This window comes from Papilio machaon, chromosome 3 (assembly GCF_912999745.1).
Source record: "Papilio machaon chromosome 3, ilPapMach1.1, whole genome shotgun sequence".
In the NCBI taxonomy this organism is placed as follows: Eukaryota; Metazoa; Arthropoda; class Insecta; order Lepidoptera; family Papilionidae; genus Papilio; species Papilio machaon.
This window is the reverse complement of record NC_059988.1, coordinates 9,467,941-9,490,142: the sequence shown is the minus strand read 5'-3', so window position 1 is coordinate 9,490,142 and position 22,202 is coordinate 9,467,941. Positions and strand designations below refer to the sequence as shown.

The following is a 22,202-nucleotide window of genomic DNA, read 5'->3' as shown; positions in this document are numbered from 1 at the left end:
TCCCTTACCTTCCGACTGACACAGGTGCTGTCCGGACATGGCTGTTTCGGACGGTACCTGTGTCGGATCGGAAGGGAAGAGACGATGCGCTGCCACGGGTGCGGCGCCGATGAGGATACGGCGCAGCACACACTTGAAGTGTGCTGCGCCTGGACAGAAGAGCGCCGCACCCTGGTGGCGGCGATAGGCGGCGACCTCTCACTTCCCGGCGTTGTACGCGCCATGTTGGGAAGTGAGAGGTCTTGGAACGCGGTCTCCTCCTTCTGCGAAACAGTTATGTCGCAGAAGGAGGAGAAGGAGCGGGAACGCGAAGGGGATCCCCTAGCGCCCCCGCTCCGGCAGAGAAGAGTGGGGAGAAGGAGGCGGCAATTTGCCGCTGCTGCCCTTCTCCCCACGCCTTAGATTTGAGGGCCCGTAGAGGCCAAACGCAGGCGGGGTCACGGAAGTAAGCTAACGCGTTTCCCGTGGCCCCGCCGCAACGCGTGAGAGGGCAGTCTGGTTTTAGTGGGTATTCCGGTCGCCTTCTGCGGCCGGCGAGTCCCACACTCCCCTACGCCATTGCACAGCCCGGCGTAGGGGGTGCGTAAATGCATTTCCAGACTTAAAAAAAAAAAAAAAAAAAAAAAAAAAGGCTAAGGGAACTATGCCCAAACAACCAAGTCTTCAGTAGATTATTTTTATTGATATGAAATGAAAATTAAATTTAATGAGATGAAATAAAATGAAAACTAACCTAATTCATTGAATCAAATCATTAAATCTGATATTCTAACTAATTAGAAGCTTCTTTTTAGAAATATTTGCATGAAAACTTCAATGATTTTTTTTCTGTATAAATTTCGTGGTTGGTTATTCTTTTTAACAGACATTATTTTGACAGTTGGGAAAGACAAGTTTAGAAAAGCTAAAGAAAAAGCACGAGTAAAAAAGTGTTTTAATACAGTAGCTCAAAAAGTGGCGTATTGCAGGGAGGAAGAGCGTTCGGAATGCGGGCTATTACATACTGATGCTTTTATATACTCGTAATGAAATATACTACTTCGAGCCTTCTTTTGATTTTGTCCTGTTGGTCACGTCTTTCCCAGACGCTCTGATGCATCACACTTGCACGCGAACTTCACATATTATATCAATTATCAACTCGTTCGTTCACCATTCGAGACGCCGACAGTCGCCCAACATAGCTGAACTAACGAGCGTGGCGTGGCATGTAATTTAAACAAAATGACAGCACGTCTCAAAGTTTCTAGTTTAACGATTAACGGACTTTTATTAACGGAAGTTGAGTTTAACGGAAGTTAACAAAAGCGTTAACACTTTTTGAAGTTAACTTAAAAGTTAATCCGTTAAGCAAAATGTTAACTTCGTTAATTAACGATTAACGGATTAACGAGTTAATGCCCAGCTCTGTTCACTAGATTCCGGAGTTTCAGCTTCATTGAACAATTCTAACAGCCGTTTTTGTTCCCTTTCGTACGGATCTCCAGGCGCCATCTGTAGATAAATTCATTATTAATTCAATACCAAAAAACTGCATTCAATACAAACAACCACTAATTTTAGAAGCACAATTACCTTATACAAAATTGAATTTGAATATTTCGATAAACAAAAACACAAAAATACGTCAATAACTTACCACTCGAGCCGTTATTTGCGCGCGAAAATATGAGGTGACACGAAGCCCACCGCCGACGCGCACTACGTGACTAAATGTATGAAAACATGACGCCCACGGGCGTACTGTACGGGGGGAGGGGTACCGGAATTCTGTCAATGTGTGTGTCCCTTGACGTGTTGTAGAACTATGTACGATGACAGTAGGAAAGCCGCATTACTTTTGCGGTGACACTACAACATTCTCTTCCTTGTAAAAGTATTGAAAATCAAACGCCCTCAGCCGTACTGCCGTGACACGAGTATAAACTATTACGACTAAAGGCGTTCTGTCGTATCATTTTTTACTATAGGAACGCCCACAGACGTTACTGTCCATCAATGTGTTAATTTCCAATTTCTAAGACTATTTTTTTTCCGTGGCCATGTTTTTTTTTTGCAAGAAATGCAATTAATTTAGTCTTTTGTTTATGTATATGACATAAACAAAAGGAATTTGATAGGTTTTTTATGATATTGGAAAGATGTTCGTATTTTTCATTTTTCATATACGTTTAGTAACCAATTGTTTCTATTTTTAATAAATATAAATAATTTTATACATGCAAAATATATTATATTTCAAATATTTAGTTCAACTATAAATTGTGCTGCCAATTTTACAATTCCATAGTCAATTATTTTGTACATTTTTTATTTATTTATAAAATTTGTATGCGCCATATTGAAATAGTTATTAAGATTGTGCCAATGCAAGTACAAGTTTGTTAAAAAATTGAGTTACCGGACTATTTGTCTGAGAGTCTAGTACGAAAAATTGCGAGAAATTCGTAACCTCAACGTTGAAAAATATAAATTACACAAATCAAAGGCTGAATATCAATTTTGTTAAATCTATCATGTTTTTACTGACATTTAAAGCGTTTTTTTTTTATTTATATTCAATAATAATTATTGTAATTTTGATTTATTAAATTATGTCGGTTTAAATGAATTATGATACACGTTTTTTGGTATATCTGTGAAAAGTATAAGAGCTTATAAAATGTCACTGCTCAATTTTTTTTTTTCACTTTTGTCTAATAAAATATATCGTCAAGATGTTTTCACTTGTGTGTGTGTGATGTTGGCATAAATACTGCAAAGCTAATTTACCGTAGGTTTTTGAGATCCAAATCTGTATAAAACATGTCGTCATCCCTGTCATTATCTTGACAAAATAGACAACAATATATTTTAAACCAGCGCAGGGACTGCTTTAGGCCGTCTCTGCATACGCTGAGTTGGCCCCTTTTACCACATTTCACTAAATTATTTTCATAAATATGTGGTGTGAATTTTTTTTTCTCTTGTACTTGTGTGGTAATAAACGAGTTTCTTTCTTTCTTTCTTAAATGGGGATTTTTCATCTCAGAAACCTACAGTTAGTAACACGATGTCGTACGTTAAGTATTTTATGTCTTTCGCTTTTCCGCACAAAGTATCTAGGTATGTTCAAATTTAAATGTTTAAATTACGAAAAAAAAAATTTAAATACAAAAAAGTAAGACATGATTAGTGATGCAACGGATGTCTGTTTCCGTTTCCGCAAGTGCGGAAGTTCCGCGTGCTTTTCAACATCCGTTTCTGCTTCTGTTTCCGCAACTTTTATAACGGAGATAAAACGGAACTTTACGACGGCTGAGAGATCCAAATGCGCGGCGCGAGACGGGCAATCCGTGCGCGGCCTTTCGGCACTTGTCGCATTTGTTTGTTTACGTACTATTTTGTGAATTTAAGCGCGTAATATTTTCTGCTGCTGTTTGAAACAATCAGTTTCTCTTGCTGGAGTAAACTGTCTAGTTGTTGTCCATATAAAATTTGACAACTGGCAAAATGCGACTATTTCTTACGAGTTATTAAATGTACTTTTGAATAAGTGATAACCATGTAATATATCATCATCATTATATAGTTAGAAATATATTTGTCGTTTGTCAACACGAGTGGTTTGGCGAACTTTAATTTGTAAATAGTGTAATTTTGTTTCCTGAAAATAAATTAAAAAAAAAAACGCGTATTTTAACTTATTGCCGCGCAGTAAAAATACATACATTGAAGGCTAAAGAACACCGATATCCAATGCCTTAATAAATTAAAAACGAATACAAACAGTTTTTACCGAAAAAAATATTTTTGTAAATATGTTTTTTATTATTATTTACACTTCTGTTTCCGCATCCGTTTCCGTTTCCGTTTCTGCTAAAATTTATTTTTGACATCTGTTTCCGTTTCTGGTTCCGGTAAGACACTTCCGTTGCATCACTAGACATGATAATTGCTTCTTTTAAAAATTTCATATTTTTTTTGTTTATCAAATTTATTTTATTTCAAAATTAAACGCATATTTACCTTATTTAAGTTAAATGTCACAAAATTTGTATCTCTTTAAATGTATGAAATTCAAGGCGCCATTGTGATGAAGAAAAATATTTCTAAATACCTTAATAAGATGGTCATATTATGTTATCTATACATAAGGAAATTGCATAATGTAAAGCCAGCTGTAGAATATTCATATGTCTGAAGTTAGCTTCGCAATTGTAAGTGGCGCACTCATAGTGAGAAAGACAACAACATATAGAACGTAGAGGTCTAGGGCAGTGATTGTCAAACTTATTTCTTTCACCGCCCCCTTTGAAAATCAATTATATTTCACAGCCCCCCTAATTTTTATTCAGCTCTAAAACTTAAAAACCACAATGTCATTACTTGAATTAATTTCAATGCCCCCCATTTTTGGGCCCCTTATCGCTCCCTCCTAGGTTTCAAACGCCCCCAAGGGGGCGTTATCGCCCACTTTGGGAAACACTGGTCTAGAAAGAGACAGAGTATATCTGCTGTTTGGCTTTTTTTTTGTATATATATCATAAGGTGGCATATGAGCAAACGGTCACCTGAATTCGCCGAAATAGCGAGGCGAGTGTTGCTCAAAGACATTCACAAATTCAGATGCGTTACCTACCTTTAATCAACGGAGAAGGGGACGCACAGAAAGAGGATATTTCCCCTTCCTATGCTTCCCATCCTCCGTCAAATCCACTTCCTCTACCCATCCTTTTCTAATAAGAAAAGATTGTGAAGGGGAAGAGGACTAAAATTAGGCCTCGAGCATCTTTTTTTATATTTGATTAATAATTGGTTTCTAAGACCAAAATGTCTGTCATTATCTTTGACAAAACATATATATTTTAAATGGGGATTTTGGTCTCAGAAACCCACAGTACCTTGTTAACTTCAGACACGTGAAGAAATATAATAGATTCTGTAGAGACATTGTTACCTACTAGCAATAATTTTAGTTGAGAGTGCACGAAGAAAACTGTTCTTGCAGCGTTCATATTTTATCCGTTAATTTTATTGTTGATTAGCTGAATTAGGTTTATATAACCACGACTTGATGTAAGGTTGCGTTCAAATGTTTGAGACACTCGCAATGTAAATACGTTTTAATGCAATTAGTTATAGATATTACGCTTTTTTACAATATTAGATACATTTGTATCCCTTAATTATTATTATTTAGTATTACGAAGGAAGAATAAATTTAAATTATTGACATTTTGTTGTTTTTTTTCTAGTTTCCGTTTTAATAAAACTTAATTAGTAAGTGTTCGTCCAGACTATGTGACAAATTTCATCAAGATCTGTTAAGCTGTGCCAGAAATACCTTCTAACATCCATCCATCTAAACATTCCCATTTATAATATTAGTAAGATGTAAATCAGAGAAGATTTCCTTTATTTTACAAATATTTTAAAAAGAAGTTTAAGTTAAAAGTTCCAATATGTTAATTGTAGGGTTTTTTTAAAATGAAACAAAATTGATTTCAACGTATAACAAAAATATCTTTAATACAAAATAACACAAAGTTTCTTTCAATTTACTTCATGCTTACTGAAGCAAAACATGTACGAGAACTTTCGCAGAAAAAAAAAACATCTAGAACAAAATTTGGTACAATTTGTAATGTAACGTAAACACTAAGATCGGTTTACTTAATGTAAGGTAGATTCAATTCAAAAATACTGCCGACACACATGTTTCTAAAACATTTTATTATATTTATATTTTTATAAAAATGAGAGAAATGTTTTTTAATACTTGTGTTACAACAGTGGAAACCGACAGTAATATTTGGTATGTTAAAAACGAACCAAAAAGATAACAAACACTTATATTTCGTATTAATGATTTAGTATATAACATTAAATATATTCAAGTAAACAAGAGGCTTTAATATCTCGTGGGCTTCCACAGCAAAATGTTTCACCAACTCGCTTAATTTCTTTAAACAAAAAAAAAGTTTTATTGTAGAGACGTTTTGGCAGTGGAATTGCACATTGAAATGAGATATTTAGCCGATTTCAAAATGGAGGTTATCAATTCGACTGTATTTTTTTAAATCACAATAAATAAATACATTGCAACTGTTGTCAATAAAATAATTGCTTTATTCTCAACAATTATGATTAATTCTGAGAATTAAGTATTTGTGATGTTTATTGCAACTCGTACTTTGAGAATAAAACTTTACAACTTTTACATATTATAAATTGTGATTGAAATAATTTGTAAAAAGAAATTAAATAAGATTTAATTTAAATATTACTCACAAATTACAAAAAAAATATACAAACGCCTAAAAATTAAAACAATTTTACTATTTTTGTTTATGGAATTCAGTAAAAATATTTACATAAAAATTTTATTTACTATGAGGTTAGTTCACAAAGAACTATAAAATAACTCAGGAATGAGTGAGACTAACGACACGAGAACTGTGAAATATGACAAAGAAATAAAATGTGACGAAGGATCATAATTCAATCTCTTTCCAATAATTCTAGAAACATTTCGAACAAAATCGAAATTTGGAACAAGTTTTATAATGTTACCATTTAAAAAATTTAACAATTCCTCAGTAAAACTCAAAAAAGTTAAAAACAAAGTTGATTTTTTTCAAATGTCGTTGTTACTTTATAAAAATAAATTCGACATTGAATTACTTCCAAACCAAATAAGGTATGGTGAAGACAGACACAATCATATATTTTTGTTTAGTTACGTATTACATGATGTAGAGTTCACTGCTTGGCGGGAGGCTGCTGCATCTGCTTCTGTTGCTCCAGCAGTCGCTCCAGTGGAGAGGGGCCCGGCCCCGACCATAAAGACTGCAAAAACACCCTTAAAAATATTAACAATTTTCTAAGAGATAAACCTATACTCTAATAAAGAAATCGTTTTTTGATGTGAAACATCTATAGGATCACTTGTAAACCGAATTGTTGGCGTGGCGACACTTGCCGTGGCGACGGGTCGCCACGCTATACTAAGGTATACATATATATTTTATGTGTAGTAGAGTGTACGGTGTGGCGACCCGTCGCCACGCTATACTGAGGTATACATAATTTTTAAAATTATTTTAATAATATTATCTTTTATGCATATTACTTGTACACACACGATGTTTCACATCTGCCAGGCGTCCCATGACGGCTCACATTTTTTTTATAATTATTCTAGAACTCTACAATTAATTTCATTTAATTGTGTTGATGGTGACCTGGTGTGGGTGTCGCTGTTGCCAGGCGGCGGGTTCTGGTGCGGCGCTGAACAACGAGTACGTGTTGCCCGCGCCGCCCGCAACCACACCCGCGGCGCCACTGTCGCTCACCTGAAATTACAATACCAATAGTAAAAAAAATCAATACATATTATTTTATGTCTTACTAACTGTCGCCTGGGACTTCGTTCGCCAGGAATTAAAAAAAAAACTAAATAAGCCTATGTGTTCTATATCTGTCACAAATTTCATTAAGATCCGTTGAATCATTCCGGAGATACTTTGTAACAAACATCCATCCATCCATCCAAACATAGGCATTTTTAATTAGTAAGATTATTACAGTATTGTTCTGACCTGCTCCAATGTATTAGCTGCGCCCACGTCCTGGTTCACGTTATTATAGGTTATATTTCTCTGCTGTAGATCCATAACATTGGCACCAAAGTTGATCGTCTCGTCAACATCCTTACTGGGGTAGGGTTTGTCGAGTTTGAGCGTGTTCGGGGGTGCGGGGGGGAAGGCGAGCTTGTTAGCGAACTGAGGGTACATTGCGGCGTCGTAGCCCACACCAGCACCGTACGAGCCGAAGTTGTTCAGTGCACCGCTGAAGTTGGGTGACGTCACCAGGTTCTGGAGCGTCGGCATCTGAGGCTGACCGATCGTCGCCTGCCAGTTAGGATTCACACTGTCAGGTTTCTGCGCCTGGTTCTGGTTGTAGGTCAGATTTAAGTAGGGATTTGGTGTGTTGGAAGAGATCGGAGACGGGGAATAGAAGTTGGGCTGGACGTTCATCGGAGCGGAGAAGTTCGCGTTGAAGACCTGCGAGTTCTCCGGCTTCCACCAGGTCATCGGCTGCGGGTACTCGGGCTGGGGTGTGGGCCAGCTGCGCAAGGGTTGGGATTCGAAGGTCGCGTTGTTTGTGAAGTTCTCATCTCTGAATTTGTTCTCGTTGGGCTGGGTCTCCTGCGCGTTGTGCCAGTAGCGGTACTGGTTGGCGAAGCGCGGCGGCAGGTCGTTGAGGAAGTTCTTCTTGTCACTGGACATCTGGTACCCGTGGTTCGTGAACTTGTGCCCCTCTTGGAAGAGCTCGGGGCGGGAGTTCTGTTTCTGCAGCGCCGCGGTCCTCACGTCGATCTCCTTCGGGTTGACGACGGGTAGTCGTATGCCCTGGCCGAAGCCGGGCGCGCTCTGGTAGTTGGGGTTGTAGCTGAGACCTGCGCTCTGGATGCCGTAGGTCTTCTGGAAGGCGACGCGTGGCTCGCTGAATGGTTGAGGCTGGACGGGCCAATTCTGCGGCGGATGGTCCTGCCATTTCTGTTGGTAACTCTGCTGAGAGTTTTGATTCGTGTTGGTGTTGGGCTTGGGATCCTTCTTCTCGTCTTTCTCAGTTTTCTTAGATGGCTCGGGGTCTGTGTTGACGAGGTGAGGGTAGCCGGCCGACTTGTCCTTAAGGGAGAGAATGCCGCCTGTTTTCCTGCCTAGAGGCAGATTGCTAAGGGACTTGATGGCCTTTGGTTGCAGGACCTTGAGTTTTTCGGCCTCCTTGGCCCCGGACTCGCTGCCCTCTGTCAATGAGTCCGGTGTTGGCGGCGGTGATGCAAACTTCACCTGAAATTTATAAAAGAACGTTCTAATAATCCAAACTTACTTAATCGTAATAATATATTTTTTGTTCAATATGTATGTATGCATCAAGTCGAGTGTGTATGTTGTGTACAAACCTGCTTGTTGGTCTCCTCCTGCTTGCGCATGATGGCGGCCATGGCGATGTTGACGCGTGCCTTTCGGCCCTCCTTCTTGTCTTCGCTTTTGCTGCTCTCTTCTTCAATTTCCTACACAACAAATGGTAAATAAAAATTTATTGAAATAATGTTTTTATAATAAAATTGATACGAGATTATGTACCAGAGGCAGGTGTTCCTCGTGCACAGTGGCGCGCTCCTCCCGTGCCCGCTCCTCTCGTGCTCGCTCCAGAGACCCCTGCGGCTTCAGTATACCCACGCGCTTCTCCCGCACTGCAGCACACAATCAATTTTTATTTTCTTCACTACTATATAAGGAAAATATAATTTTGCAGAAATTATACAATTACGTAATATAATATTTTTTCCTTCTGACCTTTCTCTCTGAAATCCGCTTCGGATATGATGATGGGCGGTGCTGGGGGCGGGGCCTCGTCCTCGCTGTCGTCGGCCCCGCCCTCCGCCGCACCAGGCCCCGCCCCCTGCTCCGCGGCCGCACTCAGCTCGGCCAGCGCACGCCGCAGCTGCTCCCCGCCCACCGCCGACGCACTAAATCGTATCGTGCCGTCTTCCTCTCTGTTACAAACATCCAGTAAAGAATTCCTGATTTTCATAAGCTTTCATTTCTTCATACAAAATCTGCGTTTACATTGTACTTACGTTTCGCACGTAAAATGTTCGGCGTGCTGCTCGGCGAGCTGTTTGCCGAGCGCCACGAGCCTGTGCGCGCGCACCTTGTCTTCCAACTCGGGCTCGCTGCTGAAGCACGAAGCCGCGATGCTCGACGGACTCCTTCGAATAGAACAAGACAGCATTAGAATTTAACAAAAAAAATCACCCACTTTAACATAACTTTTACTTCAAGTGAAACCACTCCAAAACAAGTTTAATTTCATTGTGTGCCTGTTGTTATCACAACTCACCCTGTATCGCCGTCCTGTCCGGTGTCGATGTCCGGCAGGCGACCACCGTACGTGTCCCACGTGGTGTGGTAAGAGAACTTGAGCCCTTGAAAAGCCTCCTCTAGCGGCAGGAATCCGTGCAGCTCCTCGTCTTCAGGCAGGGGAACTGTGTCGTCTGGATACATAAGTTTAAGTTAAATCATTAACCACCAATAAAACTTGATACTTTGGTTATATACCAAACTTTATTTTAATGTTTAGTTAGTCTAGAAGGCATCAGAAAAGAGTATGTCCAGCAGCGGACTGACTCAGGCTGTTGATAATACTCACAGAGGTCAGCCGGCAGAGCAGCGGCGCGCGGCAGTAGCGCAGTGAGCGTGTGCGCGAGCGCAGGCCAGAGCTGCGGGCGAGCGCGCCACGCCGCCCCCTGCAGCGCGCCGCCACGCCCTCGGCCCCGCCCCCGCGCCGCCGCCCACTGCAGCCACACCTTTACTACATACATACAATGCTCACTATTAACATTTGTACATTCACAAATTAATGGTCGCACTTAGATACATTGATCTTATTTAATATTAATCGATTCACATCTTACTAATGTTATTAATGCGAAAGTTTCGATGAATGGATGGATATTAGAAGGTATCTCCGGAACGGCTAAATGGATCTTGATGAAATTTGGCACAGATGTAAAGCATAATCTGGAAGAACATATTAAAGCTAGTTTTTAGGTTTTTTTTTAATTCCGCGCAGCTTAGTCAGCGACAGCGAGTAGATAAAACTCGTAAAAGAAGAAAAGACTGACTAAAGTATGGGAACGTAGGTTGCCTAAAAGTATTCTCAACAACACTAGCTATAATATAAACGCTCACAAGCAGGTAATGCCTTCTTTGGTGGCTCAGGAGCTGTGTAAGCGGGCAGCAGCAAGGCCAGTACGGTGTTTGCAGCCAGCGATGCTGCCAGCCGCGCTGCTACCGCTTCGTCAGCACTCAGCGCACTGTCAGAGCTCAGATCCTCACTCGAAGACTGCACCAGCCAGATCAACACGCACGACATCTGTCATAATATTAACTATGTTACAATTCAATATCAAAATTGGGCATCATGCCATTAAATTTTTATTATAAAATGTGGAATTAATTGAGCGGATATATATATTTTTTTAATTTTAATTTAATTTTGTATTGTGTTAAATTAAACGCTAACCTTTATAAGAGTCATAGACTCAAAGCTGTCAGTCGCGATCAAAGGCGTTAGTGATGTGTTCAAAGTGTTCACTAGAGTTGTTGCCGCATCTAATCTGAAAGTAAGTCATTTTTTTTTAAATATTAAGTTAATGTTTATAAAGATGTAATTTTAGTCCTCTTTCCATTCTTAATAAGAAATAGTTGGGAAGGGGAAGTGGATTTGGCTAAAGAGGGAATGAATTGGAGGGGGAAATATTCTCGTTCCATGCATCCCCTTCTCCATTGATTAAAGGTAGGCTACGCATCTGCATTTGCGGAAGTCTATTTGTAACGGTCGCCTCGATATTTTGGTCGAATTCAGGTGGCCTTTCGCTTGTTAGCCACCTTTTGATATATAAAAAAAAAAGTTGTGAGACCATTTTTAGGAGAACAAATGTAATAAATACGTATAGTACTAACTGCTCGACAGTGTGTATGTAGTTAATGGCTCGGATGAGCTCTGTGACATAGGAGTGTGCGTTCAGTCTCTCAGTCTTGACTTCAGCCACGTGGGACATGTTGTTGGTAAGCCCTGGCAGCACAGGCAGCGGTGGACCTTCCTTCACATCACGGCTATAACATTGGATTTTAAAGATTACTTTGAAACACAAGCATACAACACAAACATAGATAGTTATCAATTTATTAGACACAATTGACAAAACTACTTACCTAGCGGCCTCTAGGGTTCGCGCTAAGTTAACAGGCGCGGGCGGGAAGGGTGCTCTAACGAGTAATGACCTTACATGCCAGTACACAGCAGCCAGTCGCCTGCCTCGACGCCACGCTACCAATGCAAGTTGGTTATACGGCTGACCAGAATGTGGGGACACGGCGAGTGCATGTCGGTAGAACGTATGTGCGACGCGTAACTGCTGACGGTACCGAGCCAGATCTCCTAGGTGTACAAGGCAGTGCTGACTCGCATAGCGCGCAGCCGCCGGTGCTGCTGATGCTCCTGGTCCCCAAGCTTCCACAGAACCGAGCAATGATGCACGCCGTCTACAAAATATATATTTTTCAAGTAACAAATAAATGTTAATATACTGTTATCAATCCATTCTTGAGTTCATCATATATATTAAGGAAAGAATGAATATATTTATACAAACCTAAATGGTAAGTCCAGTTTGAAAGTTGCACAGATCTGATGGAGCAGACAGAGGTAGAAACCAGCTGCGGCCTGAAGGACCCATGACAGCATTGCCTGGCCTTCACTGCGCAGGGGATTCTAAAAAAATATTTTTTAGTAGTGATATGATAACTGGCACATTTAAAATCATTTAAGTCATTTTGGGGAAGGTTAGTTAATATAGCTAGATATTCTTACCTTTCTATCTTTAGAGATAGCTTGTAATGCTTCAATCTGTTGTTTAAAACCAACATTCCATAGATCTTGCTCAACTTTTTTATCCAAGGCATAGTCTAAGTCTAGCATTAGAATTTTCTGATAAACCTAAAAATTAAAATATTACATTTCTGATTGTAGCAATAACAAAACATGTATTAAAAAGCATTTACAGACATTTTGCAATTGTTGTTGTGTTGTCCAAAGGCTGCGATCTTGGAGCATTGACGTTCCACTATTGAATTTTAAAATCTTCTGTTTTAATTCATCTGCCTCTCTGAAATGAAAGAAATTAAAAGTAATTAAGGAATTATAAAACAACGAATATTCTTTGTATGTTTAAAGGCTTTAAATTATTACATTGACTTTAACAAATATTGTGAGAAAATTGCTAAATTAGGGTTATAGTGATGATGTAAATATCTTTTATAAGGTTTCTTTGCATACCTCAACATTTGTACAGCGGCGTTTAAAACCATTTTGATAGAGGCTTAAAGCCTCAATGTTTGTCATAGCATTAGGAAAAGATTCAAAGTAGCAAAACCTAATATTGAAAGGAAAAAATTCTAAAAACAATCGAAATCCATGCACAGGAAAATAAAACTATATTTTTGTGAAATGTCATCTTGACATTAGCAAAGTTGCCATTATTAAGTCCCTTTCCGTGAAAATATAAAAAAGAAGAAAAAAACTGATGAGGCTAGTGCAAGGAATGTAAAGCACTTTTTTCGACATTCAAACACGAAAAAACGTTCCCAAACTTAAAATAACTTTTATTAGCTGATGGTGGTGTGCCTCCTCTGTCCTAATTCTAAAATAATTAATAATTGACATTTGGTTTTTGTTACTTGAGCTTAAATAATTGAGTGACACTGACGTCTGTTTGATGGGATAAAGAAGAAAGAAGTTTTATAAAGTTTTTATTTATATCTATTTAATTGTATTTATTACTCAATAGGAAATAATTTTCTAAGTATTAGTCTTAAAATCAAACTTTTTACTATATTTTTGTTATTAGTAAGAATAACAAGATGGAGGTAACAATTTCATAACTTATCTAAATATCATGCAATGCCTTCCCAGTAAATAATATATTTGTTGTTTTTTAAAACAGGATGATGGGAGTGTAGTAACCGGTAACAACGACAATTGTTGTCAAACCGTAAATGCAAAGTGGCTTTGTCTCGAAGATATTTATCAAAAGTTTCATAGACCTAACTTCTACGATATTGGTTGCACCTATATTGCAGATGTTCCTGACCATAGGTACACGTATATGACAAGTCAAGTTGGTAATATTTTCCTTTTACAACTGTTTGTCTCAAGCCCCCAAGAAGGTTCAATAAATGTCACTGTAAGCAATAGTAATGAAATGACCTTTGATAAGAAGACTGGCGCTGTATATCTTGATAAAAGTATGAAGAATTTTCGAGTACTTAGAGTAGGAGAGCGGGAAGCAAGCACTGGATTTGTTACAACTTATAGTTTCAGCGATCTCGATGTTGAGTGTTTAAAAGATAAGACATTATATATAGCTATAACATTTAAAAATTCTCAAAGTACAGAGATAAATTCCAGTACCATGGATTTTATTGATTTGTTAAATGATCCAGTAGGTGCTGATTTCACAATAGAATCATTGGATGGGGAAAAGTTTTCAGTCCATAAACTTCTTTTAGCTGGACAAAGTGAAGTATTTAAAGCTATGCTCAAAGAGGAGACTGCAGAGTCTCAGAATAGTTATGTAAAACTTGTTGATGTTGGTAAAGAGGATCTTCAATGCATTTTAGAGTTTATTTACTCAGGAACAGTGAAAGATTTAGAAAGCAAGAATTGTTACAATCTACTTATGTTGGCTGATAGATTCAATTTAAATGGTCTTAAAGAAATAACTCAGCATGCATTATGTTATCAATTAACTCATGACAGTGCACTGGAAATTCTTGTATTATCTGATATGTATAATGCCAACTATCTTAAAAGAGAGGCGTTAAAATTTATTAAGAAGTATAATTCCATCTTAGACAGCTCTTTCTTTGATGAGATTAAAAATGTGGACCTAGTCAGAGAATTATGTAGATTTCTTGCTGCATGAACGTCAGAAATTGCAAATTTGGTTGAACATTAAATTATAAACAGGTGCTATTTTATAAAAATAATAAAAAAATTAAATACATAAAACGTAAAAATAAACTTTATTTGAAATAAAAACACAACTGTTTAGTTTAAATAAGGAGTAAATTAGTTATTTCAATAAATATTATAATTATTTATGTTACTGGTCATTAGTAGTAGATTGAGGCGGCCATGGTGGGTGCTCGCATCTGCGGTCTGTGCGCTGCACGCTGCTTGGCTATGATCATTTTGGAATGTTACTTGAAGTCTTCGTCTCTGTGACAAACAAATGTCTTCAATTAAAATTTTATTTTCCACTTGGTCTAAATAATTATGTAGCTATTTTTTTCTATGATAAATAAAATGTTCAAGTGCTAAGTGTTACTGTGAAGTCTAGTTTTTTTAAATGAATTTTAGGTTATATTTATATCAATATGACTAATAAGTTTTCGATATTTTTTTAAAACAAATATATTCCTACTTAGTTAAAAACTCATTGTCAAAACACATGTTAGAATATATTATAACCATGAGTTTTTATGCTAGTTTAGCTACTTTGTTCAGCAACTAGCTAATTACAGTTACCTCTAAACTGATCAAACTAATCAATAAAGCTAAAGCACAATTTTTTTTTTATTATTTTTGCAATTATGATTTTTCATTAAAATATCAACAATCGCCGAACACACAACTTGGTTATTTTGCTTTGAACAGGAAGAAAACATGGTTAACATGCAGGATAAGCAAGAAAAAAAGGCCAATAGTTTTGATAATATTTATTTATAATTACTGGAACCGATACAATAATGGAAAGTCTTCAAGACACAAATGCGCAAATGTTAAAAGGACCATTTGTGTTATCGGATATAAAAATAAAAACTTACAAGTGCCTAGCTTAGATGCGATTTTATAAATATAAACTACAAATATACCGGTTGAGTTTACCATTGCCCCATATAACAGTAATTGAACACAGATTAAAAGACCTCTATCAAGATGTATTGAACCATTTGTGAGAACTACTGTTATCAAATAGATTGAATTGTGTAAATGAATTTTTTGCAGCAATGTTTGATGAATAATAACTATACAAGATAGCAATGGACATTATCTAAATCAATACTTGGCTATTTTATACTAAGTATGACCAAACATTTTAGCTATGTCTGTTGTGGAACCTTTACATAACTATGATGACTCACTAACATTTCTGTCCCATTTATTAGTTGTCCTCACCACAGTATTAACTGCTTAATATTGTATTGATACAGATCCTCCCTACATATTAGTTGTATGTAAATTTTATTTCGACTAATCTTAAGACAAATAGTACAATAAACTACGATGACGATTAAAGATTTAAGAGATGTGTTATTTTATGTTATTTAAGTTGATTAAAAACGTAATTTTACTTGTTATAAAGTGACAATAGGTTTAACAGAGTGGACAGGTTTAAGAGGGCAGTATTGTGAAAAAATTTTACTGCATTACATGGGTAAATCCTGCTGAGATATGCTTTTAACACAGATGCACACGGAATTCAATGTACGAAATATTTTACTGTTTGTCTGAAATGTCTTAAAAACACAAGTGACATGCTAAAATTTATAAGTTACTATCACATTTAAAATAAAACTTACTCATTGTAGAAGATTATAAGTTTTGAAGAATTATAAATAAGTAATTAGTTGTTATAAATTTGATCCCATTTACTTGTTAGTTGAACATTGGCCATGTAAAGTATGTCCGCTCAGTTTGTATTTGTTATGTATTGGGAGCATCTGTATCACTGTGCAGTTGGGGGCGCGTGGTCGCGCGCGGGGGGCGCGGCCCTAGCGTTTACCGTTGTTGTACGAGAGATTCCGCAGCGGTGCCTTGAAGTTGGCCGCTGCCTGTTGTTGGATCTGGTAAGCGAGCGGGTGGATCTTGAAACCGTACAATCTACAAGGGGAAAAAGAAACATTATTTATTAACTCATGTGCAAGATCCAATTGAATTACTTAAACATTATTAATTTCTAGAAATAGCATGATAGATTGTAATATTGCAATGACTAACCTGGGCACAAACTGCGAGGCGGGGCGTTTTGGTCGGTACTCAGGGTGAACCATGAAGACCATGTGCGGGAAACCGGTCCCGAAATAAGCGCCGTCGGTGTGGTGATGGCGCGAAGATTTGGGAGTGTACACATCCATGCAGCGGGGACAGTACAGTTTTACCATGGCCTCACCCGGCACATCAGACAGTCCTACAATGTTAATGAAATTTTATACTTGCCCTGTATTATTTATGCAACATTTTAATGGCTGTACTCAATAAATGATAATTAAATTCACACAATAGATTGTTTTAATAACTTTGCATATTTAGGAGAAGAAAAATAAAATGAATCATCCTCTAAATCAGGGATTTCCAAAGGGGTCGATATTGATCCCTTGGTGTTGATATTGAACTTAAAGCATTGCTAATTTTCACTCTGTCTTCTACTATTGACTTTTCAGAATTAAAAATAGTAATAATAACAATAATTGATCTTAAAAGTAGATAATTTGGTCATGGGGTTCTGTGGAAACGGTTCATTTTCGAAAAGTCACTTGACCAAAATAGTTTGGGGATTCCTGCTCTAAATGATAGGTCAGACATTTTAATTTCTATTTAAAAGCAACTGGATTACAAATGTTAGTAACAAATACCTCAGATAAACAAAAATTTATCAAGGTTGATTATTGGGTTCAAAGGTAAAAGAATAGTTACCCAGTGGCAGCATTGCTTGACATTCACAGTATACTCGTGGGCAGTGACCAAAGTCTCCCGCTTGGAATTTCTCTAGCATTTGTCCAATTCCTCTGTACAAAAATTAAAACTCCATAAATATATTGATGTTTTTTTAAAGTAGCTTCCAAGGAGAGGAACAATTATTGAGTGGAAAATTGATTTATGCAAAAAATGCATGAAAATGATATTATTTCAACAATAGCAAATTTCTCATTACTGATTGTTTAAGTAAATAAACTCATAAAATAAATTGAACATTACCTATTTGTTAATATGTAGCGAGCATGTATCAACCCATAGAGTATCTCAGATGCTTGCTCAACAAGATCTGACTGGTTTGGGTTGTCGTCCAGGTCATCATCTAAAAAAATAATAACAAAAAGTATAACTTTATTGTAATAAGCATTTTCAAATTTGATTAATTACTATAGATAGCAAGAAACAGCATGAATCATTCTAATCAATTCAATGTCACTACAATTTGCATTTACTAAATTGTACTGGCGATACAAGACATTGCCTCTGATTGTGTTACAGAAACATTCCTCAGTAAGTGTTTAGTTTGATTCTTTCAACTTTCCAATATTGAACCCAAAGAAAAAACTATAATAAACCACATTGTTAAAAGACACCTATCACTTTTATAGTGTTTGTGTAACTCTTAATTTATCTATATCTATATAGTAAAAATGTTTTAATGTGATTTGATATCAAAATAAAAGTATTCTTAACTGGAATATTAATCTGTTTATAATGAAATTATCTAATTTTAATAGATGTTAATGTCACCGATATTATCTATGGTGCATACTTACCAGGTTCTAAATCTAAAATCATGTCTAAGGCCTGTCTGTAGTGTGGTACTTGTTCATTTAGCCCCGTCAGGTTAAATTTATCATTTATATAATCTTCGTCCACCTGAAAGTTAATAGTCGAACCAATATAAACTGCAAACACAACGAAAGTACAGTGAATCAAAAGACACCCACCTCGCAAAAGAACTCGTTACCTCGCAACCCGCAAAACCATGAAATCCATGATACCTCCTCAGAGCTGCTCATTTTCCTAAAATAATACACTTATGAGTATCAAACGTAATGTTACCACAGGTTTAAACACAAAAAAATGAAACGCTCTCCAATCAACACTGCTGCAATAAATTGTAACGCGTCCCAATGTTTTCACATGTATATTTTGATATTAAAACACTCTCTCGGTAACATTTTAACACTAGAATACATTTTAACGAAAAATATTAACAAAACACTTACAAATACACGATAAAAATGATGATTTAACGATTGGAAACCTCACCTTTTGGTGCCTTGATTAGCCACGCTTGACGGGACGGTACCTCCTCGGGATGAGGGAGAATTTCAATTTGCTGCGCGTGTATGTGTAACTTGTCTATGACCAGCCTGTTAAAATTACTAAAAATAAAATGTGTTTACACACAAAAAATATTTATAAATCAAATAATATTTTTACATCGTATTACGTTGGTTTTAATGTAATTTAAATCTTGCTATATTGTGATGGATGTTTATTATTAGGTATCTTCAGAACGGCTCAACGGATCTCGATAAATTTGACTTAGGTTTAGAATTTTTTAGGAACATTTTTATTTAATTCATTGCGGACGGAGTCGCGAGCAAAAGCTATTGTTTTTTTATGTTTTGCTGTGCAGAGTGCAATACTTTTATATTTTCTGTAGGAATTGAATTTAGCGAAGTTAAGATAAACCAGCTACCAGTTACCTACCAGCTACCAAAGTCTTTTTAAAGCATATGCCTATTTTAGAAGTAACGAGATTTTTTGACTCAAATTGGTCATTGTGCATTTCTTTAAAAGGCTAAAATGGGCTAAATTGTCAACTTCGCAGCTAGTATAATGTAATTGATGACGCTATTATGCAGCTGTACAGATACAAATTAGGCTGAACTGCGAGCCGGTTCACTGATGCTTCACACATGCGAAACGTTGGTTGATCTGCAGTCTGCAGATCATCAATTTTGGTTGAGTTACCCATGACCTCAGTTTAAGAATAGATCCTATCCTAACCCATGACCTAGGACCAAGTATATATTCTATCTATTCTTTATCTGAGCCTCAGATAAAGAATACTCGGTCCTTATTAATAGTTATATACTCGGTCCTAGATCTGATCCCATGACTGTGACAGTATTGCCATGTGCACATTTTTAATTTCTACTGATTTCATTCCATTGCAGTATTATTGTGGGCTGTAACTTATTTATTTGAATTTCCGAGTATAGTAGAATGTTACTTTTACAGCACTAGTTAAATTGTGGCATTTTATATTAAAATCTAGATAGTTATTTTAGTAAATTAGTTATTTTCACTTTGTTTAAAGTTAAAACATTCCACTCCATCTGTAGGAGGTTTACATATCATCTATGATCTGAGCATGAGGCATTATTTAAGTAAAAGTATAAATAAAATTTCTTAATCATCTTTAATAACATTTCAAAAATATATTTCACATTTCAAAATTATAAAAAAACATTAGCAAAAAAATAATACTTTCAAATCCAACAATAACAAGATTTTCAATAATATTTTTATCAAATGCTGCCCTTATAAATGTTTTCTAAAAGCTTTTTAGTTAAATTTATATCATTCAATTTTTTCCAACTTTCTGTATTTAAGACTTGTGGATGTTCTTTTATAAATTGAAATATATTTTTTTGCATATCTTCTAGTTTATATTTCTCAGATATTATTGCAATATCCATAGCATTCTCAACTGTTATTTGTTTCTTTACAACATCTTGCATAAAAAGGAATAAGCTTCTTAATTCAAATCTTCCAGCAATTTCTAGTAGTTGTATGCAGTTTTGTTCTGATACATTGTTTATTGCTCCAGTGTAAAAGAACTGAAGTAGCAGTTCTAAATCATTGTCGCAAATGTCCAGAAGTAGTGATTTTTCATTTAAGTTTTTAAGTGTTTTCCTCAGTACTGGACTTTGAGCAGCCAAAATAAGTTTGTGAATCTTGTAGACCTTGCCGCTCGGTGTCTTAAGCTCAAAATCTTTACTGCTCTCATTTGATAGTAATTCTCCAAAGTTATGTTTTAGTTTGACTCTTTTTATAACACTATCTGATACAAAACATTTTGGCTCCCATTCTATACTCAAAGGTACAATCAAAGTTTCATACTTCATCCTCACCATATCCGTTTCAGTGAAGCAAAACGTTTTTATATGGTTAATTTCATCAGCTTCCACAGCCCTTAATGTCTGCCATGACAATGAATCAGGTAAAACATTATTTGTTACAGTCCCAATATTAACTTTATATGTTAATACATCACTTGTGCTTATTCCTACAGATATGATTCCTGGTTTTCTATGGCACACAAATACATTGAGTAGATACTGGTAACCTGGACATAAAGATGTGGAACAAAAAAACCATAGATCTGACTCATCTTCAGTATATGTGCCACCAATATCGTATTGACCAGGTGTATTTAGTTTAGTACCAATATCATAAATATATAGTCTTCTAGCCTCTTTAGTCTGACAATTATTTAACGGTGACACATCTCCATTTTCCATCTGATAAATTGAATAGATTAAATATTTATTAACATATTAAAATTGCAACTTTTGATTTACTTGTATGAATATTCAAAAAAATAGAAACATATACAAATCTAAATTAAAATCGTTGTCCCCCTGTTAACATAATTTATATATGTATTGCTAAAATATGAAAAATGTGGTGAAATAATTCAAACAAAATCTTATGACATAACTCATTACAGCATAATTGAAAATATTGACCACTGCGACTAAAAGCGTATTACTTTTTTAATATAATTAATTAAAATTATATGGATTATTAATAACTTTTTATTTGTAGTTTACCTTTTACCAGTTGTGTACTTCCAGTAAACTATTTTCGTATTTGTATTGTATGGCTGAGATGATAAACATTTAAATTCGATTTACACTTATTCTAAATATTCCTTCTTTGCTATTTGAAAAAAATACCTTTAATAACTACAATGGCATAAATAAAACATCAAAAACTAACAAAAACAAAATGACACTGACAGATAACTGCTGACTGTGATAGGCAGGCGATGACATGCAGGAGTGCAGGAGTGGCAAGGAGGTGGCAGAATTAAGGTTGCCATGTTTTTGCTAAATTAATGTCGAAGAGGACGTCCGTATTTTTATCAATTACAACGTTTATTTCCGTTGGTTCTAATCAATTGATTCCATTGGTTAGTCTTTAAGAAATCAAATATATAAATAAAAGCATTATAAACGTAATACTTTGTCTCATTTACAGCATTACATCAACTCTAGCAAATTGTCGGTAACAAGCATAATCCATATCACCCGTCCAATGATTAATGTATTACAATGTATAAGGACTTAGTATGTCCTTACATTTTAAGAAAATGAAAGAAATAAACATAAATATAGTACGAATAAATAATAAAAGTAAATTAAACGAATATGTATGCTGCAGCGTCATTAGTTTTTATGTAAGTATAGTGTAATATACAATGTACAGATAGGAGAATATTAATATCTTTCACCACATTGGCTTTCAACATAATAAGAATTAAAAACTAAATAAAAGGTTTTAATAAAGCGGGATTATTTGACCTCCCTACTGACGTTGTAGTAGCGGATACTAGTATTTTATCGTTCAAGCGGAGATTAATATTACTGGGTACGATGCTCCTTGGTACTGCTACTATTAATAGTGATAAAAAAGGAATCATTGAAAAAATGTAACAAAATCCAGAAAATAACTACCTTTTCATAAATCGCTTCATTTATAAATGTAGTCACTTCAAATGTGTAATGAGCCTTAAATTATTT

The 22,202-nt window shown here is 36.1% G+C and overlaps 4 protein-coding genes across 5 annotated transcripts; 1 reads left to right on the top strand and 3 right to left on the bottom strand.

Moving 5' to 3' along the window:
- Window positions 1-6,631: 6,631 nt before the first annotated feature.
- LOC106711803 (protein SMG7-like) lies at window positions 6,632-13,045 on the bottom strand. The gene is made up of 17 exons (XM_045685991.1): window positions 12,895-13,045; window positions 12,625-12,724; window positions 12,430-12,555; window positions 12,212-12,330; window positions 11,772-12,101; window positions 11,520-11,672; window positions 11,080-11,173; window positions 10,746-10,929; window positions 10,204-10,365; window positions 9,895-10,048; window positions 9,632-9,763; window positions 9,348-9,547; window positions 9,135-9,244; window positions 8,951-9,061; window positions 7,584-8,837; window positions 7,227-7,337; window positions 6,632-6,831 (listed from the first exon to the last, which is right to left on the bottom strand). The coding sequence occupies exons 1-17, from the start codon at window positions 12,924-12,926 to the stop codon at window positions 6,745-6,747; spliced, it is 3,459 nt and encodes a 1,152-aa protein (XP_045541947.1). The 5' UTR covers window positions 12,927-13,045; the 3' UTR covers window positions 6,632-6,744.
- A 252-nt stretch (window positions 13,046-13,297) lies between these two features.
- LOC106711970 (BTB and MATH domain-containing protein 43) lies at window positions 13,298-14,613 on the top strand. The gene is made up of 2 exons (XM_014504406.2): window positions 13,298-13,484; window positions 13,562-14,613. Exons 1-2 carry the CDS (start codon window positions 13,479-13,481, stop codon window positions 14,540-14,542), a joined length of 987 nt encoding a protein of 328 aa, XP_014359892.2. The 5' UTR covers window positions 13,298-13,478; the 3' UTR covers window positions 14,543-14,613.
- Window positions 14,614-14,707: 94 nt separating this feature from the next.
- On the bottom strand, window positions 14,708-18,749 carry LOC106711786 (casein kinase II subunit beta). 2 transcript variants are annotated; one of them, XM_045686016.1, is made up of 8 exons: window positions 18,652-18,749; window positions 18,327-18,402; window positions 18,153-18,255; window positions 17,599-17,698; window positions 17,317-17,408; window positions 16,621-16,810; window positions 16,406-16,503; window positions 14,708-14,838 (listed from the first exon to the last, which is right to left on the bottom strand). In XM_045686016.1, exons 2-8 carry the CDS (start codon window positions 18,396-18,398, stop codon window positions 14,807-14,809), a joined length of 687 nt encoding a protein of 228 aa, XP_045541972.1. In that variant the 5' UTR covers window positions 18,399-18,402; window positions 18,652-18,749; the 3' UTR covers window positions 14,708-14,806. The 2 variants fall into 2 exon arrangements, with proteins under 2 accessions (XP_045541972.1, XP_045541975.1); XM_045686019.1 differs by having other exon boundaries at window positions 18,609-18,701.
- A 1,185-nt stretch (window positions 18,750-19,934) lies between these two features.
- Window positions 19,935-21,451, bottom strand: LOC106711959 (the record flags this gene model as incomplete). The annotated part of the gene is made up of 2 exons (XM_014504394.2): window positions 21,231-21,451; window positions 19,935-20,918 (listed from the first exon to the last, which is right to left on the bottom strand). A coding segment is annotated over exon 2 (984 nt), but the record flags the coding sequence as incomplete, so codon positions are not given.
- Between the last annotated feature and the right edge of the window lie 751 nt (window positions 21,452-22,202).